The sequence below is a fragment of the Mauremys mutica genome, chromosome 5, assembly GCF_020497125.1.
Source record: "Mauremys mutica isolate MM-2020 ecotype Southern chromosome 5, ASM2049712v1, whole genome shotgun sequence".
Lineage (NCBI taxonomy): Eukaryota > Metazoa > Chordata > Testudines > Geoemydidae > Mauremys > Mauremys mutica.
Genome location: NC_059076.1, coordinates 136,604,586 through 136,617,068, shown reverse-complemented (window position 1 = coordinate 136,617,068; position 12,483 = coordinate 136,604,586). Strand labels below are relative to the sequence as shown.

Here is a 12,483-nt window from a genome sequence, read left to right as displayed (position 1 = left end):
ATAGGTAGAGTCCAGAGCAGTCTAAGCTCAGGCAGAAAATTCAGTGTGTGGAACCTGCACTTGGGTGTAATGATAATGAGCAGCAGTGACCACTGTAGTTAGTGTATAACTGTTTACATTCCTCTCTCTTGTTCTCGATTGCTCAGATATTGATCTTTTGGGCTTACATTTTCCAGGCTTGGTCTGTGCTTGACAGGGAAGATTTTTTTAAAAAAGGTTTTGAGCAAAAACTATTCAGCTATTTTTCATCATGAAACAATTTTTTTGGTGGGAGAGGTTGTGTTCTCATCCTGTTTTAAAAACATTTTGCAAACTGCTGTGGAAAGAAAGTTTAAATATATCATGGAAATAACCTGTGTTCAGGTGAAACCTGGTTTTGATTTACATTGCCTTGAAAATCATACGTTCAGGTTTTTTTGCTAAGTTTGTAAAGTGAGCTGTTAAGTCCAAAATGTGTATGTGTGTGGCTAACATAGCCACATCGTGAAGCGTAAAGTGTTGGGGGCATGCACGTTGTAAGATGGACATGAGTGTCTTGTTTCTGAGATACTATAAGGACTGCAGTCAGTGCACCTGTAGGCTTTTTAGATGCTGTGACCAGTCTGAGCTCCTGAGGAGTATGGGAAAAGATGTTGTTACGGTGCTTTCCAATCAAATAGTTCCAAAGTCTGGCGAGTGAATCTCTTTGAATTCTTCTTTTTTAACGAAAACTCCATACAAAAACTGAGAACATCAAGTTTGCACAGTTCAGCACTTGAGTCAGGAACTATTAAAATTATGGTTGCACACATTGCATTAACTCTAGCTCCTTGTCCATACACATTTTGGTACAATCTCTAATTAGATGCTCATGATTTCTCTGCCAAAAAAAATAAATTGTAGTTTATTGTAACTATAAATTCACATGTGTAGCATCTTGGAATGCAGTGTAGGCTGAGAAGTTGACTTTCCAGAAATCAGAGGGGAGTTCTTATCAGAGCCAGAATTAGAACTCAAGTTTCTGGCATCCAGCCCTGTTTTCATGCCATGCTACTTCTATTCCTCCAGTGTGGGGCGTGTTTTCTTTTTAAGTTGGAAATGTACATGCTGTATGTACACAAATGTTATTTCTAAATCATGCTGCTTCTTACATGCCAATGGCATTTGTCCGTTCTGAGACTAAGTTCATGGAAGATTGGATGTTTTTAAAAATAAGTAAATTTCTCCAAGGATGAAAAACACTCCCCTTTTTCAACTAACTCAGCAGTGATTGAGCTGAATTTAATCAGACCTTGAAAATCATGATCTTTGGACTGAGAACCAACATGAGAGATTTTAACTCAACCAGTAACGCGCTCAAAAATGTACAAATCTCTGTAAATGAGGTTTATAATGAAAGTGCCTTCTCATCCTCTACAACATCAAAAGTAGAGACTGATTCAGGTGTTTTAAATAATTTAGTATTTCAGGTTCTGCATATTACCTAAAGAATTGAGGTATAAACCTCTATATTAAGTCTAAAAACTTGATTGCTCTGCCTCTTATGTCCATTTTTTTTGTTTTTTACAATAGCTTATTTAACTAGTTTAGTTAAAATACCTTCAGAATTTTTGTTCTATTCTGTTAACTAAATCACATTTATATAAGATTCTTGAGTTTTTTATACTTGTATTTATAAAAATTGAATCTAGAGTTCCTTAAGTAAGCAATGCAATTCAATAACCATGTCTACTTATTAGCATTGATACACATTTTTTAAAAATATCTTGTGTTAGGATTAAGCACAATTATCTGTGGTTACATATTGCTACCTTTTTCATATTTGTGGTAGTTGTACTTTTCTGGTTGCTTGTTTTTTTTGTTTTGTTTGGTACCTTAATTATAACATAGTGTGGTGTTGCCATGAGCATTAAATGTATTATTGGTATCTGAATCTATGTATAGAAACCTCAGAGGAAAGCCCTGAAAACCAGAGGAATGCTGACTCTGCAGGAGATCAAAAACATTCATGTAAGTACAAGCCATTAGCATCAAGGCTTCGTTCTGACCCTCACTTCCTTAAGTACCCATTTATATGATAGAAGACTATAGCAAGAACTGTGTTCTAAGTTTCTGACTTGATGCATGCAAAACTATTTTCCCTGATGCTGTTAAGCTTCCAGATAAGTGGTGGGAGTGCTGTGTAATTGCATTCGTTTCCAAATAACCCAATTCCATAATAGAGTTTTGGAAGTGGGCGCATGGGGCTATCACATCATAGCAATAATCACATTTTCAGACTAATGATGGATGTATTTCCATTAATTCTTGGTAGCTATATCGATACATACTGTTTGTTCATCTCTGCTGTCCTCTGCATGTGAGAGGGAAAAATAAACTCATTTAAGATGGTTCTTTCTGTGGACTCTCTATTAGTGTGCCCTTGCAGCTGCTACTGTTAAGCTGTCCTTTGCTGGTCTTGCTGCTGGTACAGCCTGTTTTTAGACAAACCAGGAGTATTTACAAGTTGCTCTGTGGCTTCCTGTTGGAATAGAAGGTGATTAAACACTAAAACCTCCTGTATGAAATGTGGAGTTTGTCAAGGAAGCATCTGGTCATTTCACAGGACTGAAAAAAGATCCTTATAATCATAAGCACTTAGTGCCTCAATCTTAGATGTTTGCTCTTTAGTATATATCTTGAAGTAGTAATGCATCTGGAATAGAACCATATATCTCTAGTCAATAAAAAGCAGGAAAGAAAATAGATTTCAGGATCTGATATGGGAAACTAATAGTATTTGTATTTACATGGCAAGCTTTTCAGCATTTTTGAGCCTATACTCTTCTTGCATTTTAATGAAAGTTTATTTTGATCTGTCCTCACAACAAATATATGAATAGTTGCAGGAGATCTTTGTGGAGAGTCAGTTTGGGAAATGGCACAGGGTGCAAAGTTGTTAAAGGCACAGCCTAATGACTACATGCAAGTTATTTCAAAATATATCAATTTTAAATTGAATTAAACAAATGGTTTGATAAAAGCTTCACGTTACCGAGGTCTGTATATGTTTCAAAATTAATTTGAAACGCAGTGAAGTCTATGCAACAGGCCACTTTTGGTAATCTGTCAGAAGAGACCATCCAAAAGCAACCCCAAAACTACCTTTATTATAAGGTCACCTCCAAGAAGCCACCTCTTTCTTAGTTCTTTAAGTAGTTAAGACATATTTTAATGTATTTTTAAAACATTCTCTGTTCTTCAAATAAGGACAATTACAATACGTTATAGTACCATGACTCAGTGACTCCATTCCTCACCCCACTTTTCACAGAATCATAGACTTTAAGGTCAGAAGGGACCATTATGATCATCTAGTCTAACCTCCTGCGCAAAGCAGGCCACAGAATCTCATAAACCTGTGTCTGAGCCATTGAAGTCCTCAAATCATGGTTTAAAGACTTCAAGGTGCAGAGAACCTTCCAGCAAGTGACCTGTGCGCCATGCTGCATAGGAAGGCGAAAACCCCCCAGGGCTTCTGCCAATCTGCCCTGGAGGAAAATTCCTTCCCGACCCCAAATATGGCGATCAGCTAAAGGATTAGAGGGTAATGTAATTGATGCAAATCAACATGGGTTTATGGAAAATAGGTTCTGTCTAACTTGATCTTTTGTTTGAGATTACAAGTTTGATTGTGAAAGATCATAGTATTGACATAATATACTGAGGCTTCTGTAAAGCTTTGACAGACATGACATTTCGATTAAAAACCTAGAATGACCTAGAACTAACGTGGCACATATTAAATGGGTTAAAAGCTGGCTAACTGTTAGGTCTCAATGTAATTGTAAATGGGGAAAAGTCATCCAGCAGATATGGTTCCAGGGAGGTGCTGCAGGGATCAGTTCTTGGCTCTGCTTTATTAGTGATGTGGAAGAAAACATAGGCACACTGATAAAGTTTGCAGATGATACAGATTTGGGGTAGTGGTAAATAATGAAGAGGACAGGTCACTGATACGGAGCTATCTGGATTGCGTGGTAAACTGGGCACAAGAAAACAATATGCATTTTAATATGGCTAAATGTAAATATATACACATCAAGTAACAAAGAATGTAGGCCATACTTGCACAATGGGGGACTCTACACTGGGAAACAGTAACTCTGAAAAATATCTAGGGGTCATAAAGGATAATCAGCTGAACATGTGCTCCCAATGTGATGTGGCCAAAAGAGCTAATGTGATCCTGGGATATATAAATAGGGGAATCTCAAGTGGAAGTAAAGAGGTTATTTTACCTCTGTATTTGGCACTGGTACACCTGTGTTTGGTATTTGCAGTTTTGGTGTCCACAATACAGAAGGTCGTAGATAATTTGGAGAGGGTTCAAAAAAGAGCCACAAGAATGATTCAAGGATTTAAAAATATGCTTTATAGTGATAGACGCAAAGAGCTCAATCTATTTAGCTTAACAAAGAGATGGCTAGGGTGACTTCAGTACAATCTATAAGTATCTACATGGGGAACAGATATTTAATAGGGTCTTAAATCTAGCAGAGAAACGTATACATTGATCCAATGGCTGAAAGATTTACCAAGGCTCATGATGGATTCTCCGTCACTGACAATTTTTAAATCAATTGGATGTTTTTCTAAAATATGTGCACTAGGAATAATTTTGGGGAAGTTTTGTGGCCTGTTATACACAAGGTCAGACTAGATGATCACGGTGGTCCCTTCTGGCCTTGGAAACTATTAATGTATTCTAGATTGAGATGAACAGGGCCAGTCCGTGTCTCTTGAGTGGTTTATCTGCAGGCACAAGAAGATTGCCCTGTATCAGTTAACATTAACGGCTTGTTCAGACTAGGGTAAAAGGCATATTTTTAAATTATATTAGCTAAAACAGGGCAGGGCTAACTTGCCCTTTCCAAACTAGCGTTACATTGTTTAGGCTAACAAGTTTTAAGAGTATATACCATTTATCCTAGTCTAGACACGCCCTTAGGGTCCTCTTTTACAGCCAAGAGGACAATAAATGTTTTGGGTTTTTTTCCTCAATTTTCCTAGTAGAAAATTAAATTATAAGGTAACCGCTAAAGATACTGCAATCGTGTTAGTATTTAAGCCTGTTTTGCAAAGTGTCTACCTCGTTTAAACAAAAGGTCAAGCACTTTTGTACTGGGTTGGTAAGTTTCTGGAAAGAGGCATCCCCCTTCTGTTTAACTGCATAGACTTACATACCCATGTTTTAGACTGTTGAAATGTCTAATGATCCAATATTTGCCTTTGAATGCAGATGAAGCGCCACCTGGATCCACTTCCAGCTGGTTACTTTTACAATGGAACTCAGTTTGTGAATTTCTTTGGGGACAAGATGGATTACCATCCACGTATCCTTTAATATGTATTTAAATTCATGAGTATTTTTGTAGGAAGTATGCTGTAGATTTAGACACAGCTGACATGGAATATTGGGGCAGAGCATTATCCTTAGAAGAGCCAACTGACTAGCTGGTGATCATGCACAGTGAAAGGTTTTGATGTTTTAAATCAGCATATGACCATTTGCCATATCAGGCTTTAACATTAATAGATCACTCCTACAGTCACAGTGTAAGAAGCTGAATTGAACAAACCAAAGGTCATTAGATCATATAGAAGATCAAGTACAGTATAATCCTGATTTTTCAAAAACCCTGTTATCTGAAACCCTTCTCTCTCTCCATTCTCTGTATTAGGATAATGTGGAGGTTCAGATGATAGAGCAGAGACCCCCGGCCCTGGTGGAGGCCACCCTGTTGCTGAATGGCCATTGCAGCAGCTCAGGAAGCCTTGTGCAGCCCTTCTGTCATGGGACTGAGTGATAGGAGCCATGATAGCAGAGCTGCAAGGGCCCCTGCACTGCTGCAGGGCTGGTAACACCTGATCCCTGCATTTGCAAGGTCCTGGTGGGGCAGATCGGCGCAATGGCCAGAAGTCTCCACTTTGCCCCATCAGGGCCTCAGCCTTCCTCTCCTCCCCACCCCACCCCCACCCCTTGCACTTGCAACTGTTAAGAGGGTAGTCCCGGTGTCATGAGAGTGAGTGAGCTACAGAGGGCTCCCTGCACTGCCACTTCTGCCCTCTCGATTATCCAAACAAAATGTGTCCTCTATGGTTTTCAGATAATCGGAAGCATACTATGCAAAAAAAACCAAACCCTTCAGTTTAAACCAAATAATCCCTTAACTACCTTTCAATATAATGTGTCACAAAAAGAATGTATACTTAGAGAAACCCCCCCAAAAAGACCACAAGATCTCGCTACAAAAATATCTCATTCTTGTTCCTTGGATGTTGAAGTTTCATTAATGTAAAAAACCTTCTAGCCTGATTGATATGGAAAAACCTGACATGCATACCAACTAATCACTGTATCTTCAGAGTGCGCACGTACATAAAATCAGAAGCATGTGTGTGATGACCCTCCAGTATTACATGTGAATTAAAATATGGCTGCACTTGCTTCATTCTCTAGACAGTATTTGGTCCTGCCATGAGGGCAAGGGACTGGACTCGATGGCCTCTCGAGGTCCTTTCCAGTCCTAGAGTCTGTGAATCTATGAATTATTTAAAAACCCTTGCTTGGGTTCTGCACCCTTTACTTGATATGAGCAACCAGCTATGGCAAGCATACACTGAACTCTGAAATTAGCTATCTTTACTTTCTTAGATCAGCAGAATTGGTTCCTTGTCAGGACAAAATAAAATATTTGAAGCTCAATGGGGCTTTTTTTAGTTTTTCCTGAATCACTGATTATTTTTTTACCTAAATTGGTTTGGTGTATTGGATTTTCTCTCAATATTTGGCAATAACTCCAGAGTCATATTAACAGACCCCCACTGTAGAATTCTTCATGTGTCCGTCACATTTTCTAATATTTTTGTCCTAAGATTCTCTCTAAACTATTATTTATTATTATTTATTTGTATTATTGTAGTGCCCAGGAACATTTGCATTAGGTGCTGAACAAAGAGACCATCTCAGTCACAAACAACTTACCTCAAGTCTGCTTTTATGTTCTCAATTTTGTTTTTATTATTTCTTGATCTTCAGTAACTGATTGTAATTTACTTATAAATCTGCAGGTGGATACTTCAGTTCTTCTTTGAGCAAGAGGGCCCACTTGTCCTTCCACAACTTCTGTGGCACTTAATTTTAATTCTTAAAACATCAGACCTCTCTTCCCTTCTTGGATACATTCCCTAACCATGGTCATTTGGTAGAAAAGTTAATGGAAAACAAAGCAGCACATATGCTAAACCTTGTCCATGAATATTAATCTAGATATTTCTGCTGGTGGGATTTTGTGACTTTTTTTCTTATTGAAACCTACTTAATCAAATTCACGTAATTCTGGTGTGCAAGGTCAAATAACAGATGAGACTATCCCAAATAATGTACCACAGCATCAACCACCCTTTCATAGCCATAAAAACAGTCTAATAACAGGAATAATACCCTCTTTCTCATTTACTGTCTCCTTCTAAATGAAATCCAGTACAAATGGAACATACTTCCAGGGTCTAGATACTGTGCGATGGGTCTACATTTTTTTAGAGTAAATTTAAAAGCCAGATTGAAAGAGCAGCTGGTGATAGGAATCCTGATTTTTTTTTTTAACAGAACTTTACCCGGGGACATCAGATTGAAGCTTGGGATGATTTTAGAGAGGCAACGGTTGGGGCAGAGACTGGATATCCTGGAGATATCCTTACTGTCACTTACCTGACCTGCTGGTGTTTTCCTATTGAGATTAAGAAAGTTACCTATGTAACTCTTACAGCCTCTTTGAAGAAGAGTACTGATAGTTTGTTCTGACTCCAGGATATGCTAATACATTGCATTATTGCCCACAGAGGAAAATTCATCCTATTAATATGCAGAGCTAACTAGTTGAATTGCTTACTTAGTCCAACCTGTTCTGATTCTAATGCACGTTTTTATGTCGATGAATACTTTTCCTTAGTATTTCGACATCAGTAATGGACCAGTTCATGAACGACTACTTGGAAGAAGCTAACAGAGAAATTGAAAAGTACAACAGAGAGCTAGAAGAACAAGAATATCATGACCTCTTTGAGCAGAAGACATAAGCATGCATGTTTGTGGTATTAAATGCACATAAACATTGTGGATTTCTAAACTGTCATCTGTCTATCAGTAACTGAAAAATGCTGACAGCCTTGCTGGTTAACAAGAAAATGAAAAGTCAAATGTTAGTTTTTAGCAGTTTTAAAATGAAACTTAATTCCTGTAAAGCTGGCATTTTAATCTGGTAACTACTTAGTTGTTTGTACAGTCTTGTTCACATCCACTTCACCTTAATTCCAGATCATAAAAAGCATCACCTGGAATTTCTCTGATTAGCAGTGGAAATATTACATGTTCAAAACAAAACTGTATGTCCTAATAGCCCTGTTTATGAGCAGTGAAATTGGTCTGTGATACAGATAATCGAAAACCTGGAGCTTATTTCTTTCAATGTCCATAAATGAAAAAGTGGCCAACGCTTGTTACACCCTGAAGTATTTCGGTATGAGAGCTTGAGTGTGTTCCTAAAGCGAGAAATGGGGGAACACTTGCAAAGCTCTGATCACCTGATCTTGCTGCTGCTCTCACTGGCTCATTTTCTCCAGTGATACTATCGTTATCATGCAGAATGCATTACAGGCAGAGTGGTGTAACCTATGACCTGACACTGCTTGAGAGTAAAAGGGTTATCTTGTACCTTTTCCTGTAGCCCCAACATCTGAGCAAATCTGGGGATGAGCGAGGTATCTTTTGGCTGAAGAGATGAGCTATTCATCTACTCAATATGTTTTCAAAGGTAAAAAAGAACAGTACAGAAATACAGAACAGTACTTGAAGTACTTTATCTGTCAAGCTTTTAGGAGAATCTATGTGCCATAGCCTTCCACAGAATTGAAACGCTGGGTTTGATTTTTTGGTTCCGATCTGTTTTTTCAAGCTGATATTATAGTGAGAATGATGGCACCTTGTCCTCTAAATTAAACAAGAACTATTTTGAATATGACTACATAGAACGCTGGCCAAGACTCTGAGGTGGCTAACCTGCAGGCTACTGACCAACATTATTGTAGGGCTTGTTACCTTGAAAAACAGATTATTGTAGCTCACTGTGCATTTGGAAATTAGTTTTGTGGAAACCAACCGCGGCTGAACATTTTACTTGCATACTCCTTTCCCTCAGGAACAGATAAGGATCAGCTTTTAGTGCATCTGTGACCTTTCTGTTGATCAGATGTATTTGATGCAATAAGAATTTATTGAAGGAATAATTTCGTATAGTATGCTTATAATGATGAAGCATAACTGGTGTTCATAAGCTCTTATGTTAAGAAAGGAAAACTAGATTGAACTCCTACAGTCAAGTGCAAGTCTACATAGAAATTTGATGCCTTAGGAAATAAGTTCTTTAAATTTGGAATCTTAAATGGCTGAAATTTCAGTTAGACCATAAAAATTGGAACACTTTATCTAAAGTTTTAGTATATGTCACTACTAGCTAACCTCAGCGAGCTGCCTGTACTGTGATCATTAGGGTATACAGATTCCGTAAGAAAGTACAGATTTTGAATTCCAGGTGGTGCAGATTAGGATTTAAATGTTTGTAAGGCGGCTGCTTCGTTTTTTCATGCTAGATGTTAAAAGCTTTCAGAATTTAGACATTATCTTGCACACCACAGGACTTGAATAGGATAGAAGTGTTTTCCTTACAAAGCACAGTAAAAGCCAGCAGTTTAGTTCCAATTTTTGTATGCTTTCTGGGGCAACCCGTATTACAGGTATAGAGCATCATAATAAGGCTCGAGAATTATCTATGCATGGCTACACTTTAGTATTTTAATATACTTAGTGCCTGGTAGGTAAACGTAGCTAACAGTTGATTTCTGGGGTGTTGTCAGTGTTTAGAAACTAAGTAAAATTGGCTATGGAAACTGCGTATTAAGACGGGGTTATGAAAATATAAAATTCTGTAGGTAATATTGCAAAAGGGGCATTTAGAAAATAGAAGAATTCTTTGCCAATATAACTTAGGGTAAACACTGTGTGCTCCTTTTTAGCATAAATTGTCTAATCTGCAAAAGCCATATATCTAGAATAGCTGTATGACTATGTAACGTCAGACGTAAAATACCAGGAGCTGAGACAAATGGCACTTTGTTGACACTTTGTCTCAACTTGGAAATCCGTAACGGAGTAGGTTTTAAGTGCAATTGATAGATGAAGATACTGTAGTTTTATACTCTGCTGAATTCTCTTTAAGAACTCTAATTTGTGCAGCTCTGGAAAATAAATATTGATGGGCTGATTCATCTAGGTTTAGTATAATAAGCTAATTAAAACCGAGATGCCCTGTTGTGACCAAAACAGGAAATAATAAACTTATTAAATTGAATTTATTGCTGCACAAATCAAGCTGTTTTTAAAGCCTGAATCAGAAGAGTTCACCACAACAAAGGCATAGATAGTATAGATATGATATGCTGTACTGCATGCTGAGTGGTAACAATAACTGTGTAATATGATGAAGACCTTTCACCATACTGGTACTATTTCAATTAATATATTTTGGTATTGAAATAATTTGATTACCTCAGCTTTTAATGTTTAACTGTGATTTTTAAAAAATTACCGAAATAGTGAAACTGTGACAAGGATATCCTTTAAACATAGCAGTGCCTTGCATATGGCGCCCATTGATGCACTAAGCAAATTATGGGAGTGGACGTCATGGGTTGTATTGCTTGCACCCTTTTTTAAAGGAGAAACGGTTTTGGTGAAAGGACTTATAATTAACCTAGTGAAGAATATTAGCACATATGGTTAAATCGTTTTTTAAAAAAACTCTTTGAGGACTTTGATGCTGCTGATGTTTTATAGCAGTTGCTGATTAATTTTGCTTCCAACATTCAGCACCCCCCCCCTTTTTTTAAGGGGGGGAAATCATAATTTTTGTATTCCTGTCAGAGATGTATATACCATGCTGAACCCTAACTGCAGGGGAATCTGGTTTATATTTTTTTGAGATAAGAATTGGGTTAATCCTAAATATCTAGTTTTTGAAATTTTTAGCTACTGTAAAACAAGAAAAAGCACCATCTCTCGATAAGCTGCAAATGTTCAAATAAGTAAAAAGTGCCATTATACTATCTTTTTACTGTATAATGAAAATGGAGAAGAGTAACTTTTGTGTCCAGGCATTTCTGGTATTGTGATGAAGTGCTAAGAGTCCTCAAAGGGTTTATATGCTTTGCTGACCTTAACGTTAGCAGCTTGTGTTTTTTCTCACAGAGAATGAGTGTTGGTCAGAAGTTGCTGAAGTTATGGGGGGGTGAAAAATGTGACAAACTTAGCAAGGGAACACTTGCCACTTGAATTGAGCTGTGACCTAGGATTATTTCTTTGTAAAGCTGTGGAATTTGGTATTCCAGGTTTTACGCATTTGTGTTGTTATTTAGCAAAAATGATTGCAGGGAGGATTTAAGTTGCAATTAAAAGTTCCCTAATAAGTTTTATATTGAGATTTTTCTGAATTTGCACAGATATAAGCTCTGGAATACCTGGTTTGGTATTCTTAAAAGGGAAAATTGTAACTAGTATAGTAAATCGTAAACTGTGAGTTGTTAGAACAACGTTGTTAATCTAATTTTAGATTGTTAAAAATGTACCTCAAAAGGCTAGTGAGAAATTGCTTCATTTTTACACAATTGTCAAATACTAATAACAAATCTCACTTTACAATGTGCCAAAATTCACTTTTATACTAGTTTTCAATGCTTTAATATTTGCAACTTAAGTTAAAACTTATATTTACAAACACTACTGTAACTTCAGTTAAACTGAATTGTGTGATTGAAGCTTTTTTGCTTATTATTGTATTTATTACACAACTCGATTCCGTAAATATATAAAATTACCTATCCATTTATTTTTGTATTGTTTTACATGTTTATACCTGCAGTTTGTGTGATTTTTTTACAACTGTAATTCCGATGTCATGCTAAGAACCAATAAAGTATATCCATCTGTTGTCTTTCATTTGATTCCTTGACAAACTGAACAAGTTCAAGGTTATTTAAACTGTATTTTTTGAGGCTTTCAGCAGTCACTTTTTAAATTAAGGCTACATATAATTATGCATGTTAGACAGTTAACTCTAAACAGGAAACAAAATGCCATGAGATCACTTGTAACTAAGCTCCCTGTGTACACTTAAAATTGTCATATAGCTGATCTCTGTCAAGCAAAACAATATAAAGCTGCTGGTTTAATATCAGACCATATGGTAAGCCTCTGAGCTAGTTGGGTAAAGCTCAAGCAAATGATTTTTATCGTGCCTACTCAAGGCTTATGTTTAACCAGTTGCACACTTGTAAAAATAATTATGGCCATTTATTCTTTGAAAGCAAGAAATGTATTGCAAGTCTCAAGAGCAAAATTGATTTTACTGT

The 12,483-nt window shown here is 37.0% G+C and overlaps 1 protein-coding gene across 4 annotated transcripts in view; it reads left to right on the top strand.

Moving 5' to 3' along the window:
* The window catches only part of DNAAF9 (dynein axonemal assembly factor 9), a 127,419-nt gene extending 115,351 nt beyond the window's left edge, over nucleotides 1–12,068 (top strand). For all 4 annotated transcript variants that reach the window (XM_045018739.1, XM_045018736.1, XM_045018735.1 and 1 more), the window contains 3 exons: nucleotides 1,924–1,989; nucleotides 5,261–5,354; nucleotides 7,988–12,068. In XM_045018739.1, coding sequence (XP_044874674.1) covers nucleotides 1,924–1,989; nucleotides 5,261–5,354; nucleotides 7,988–8,100 — 273 coding nt within the window. In that variant the 3' untranslated portion in view covers nucleotides 8,101–12,068. The remainder of the gene's footprint in view (nucleotides 1–1,923; nucleotides 1,990–5,260; nucleotides 5,355–7,987) is intronic.
* Nucleotides 12,069–12,483: the final 415 nt, after the last annotated feature.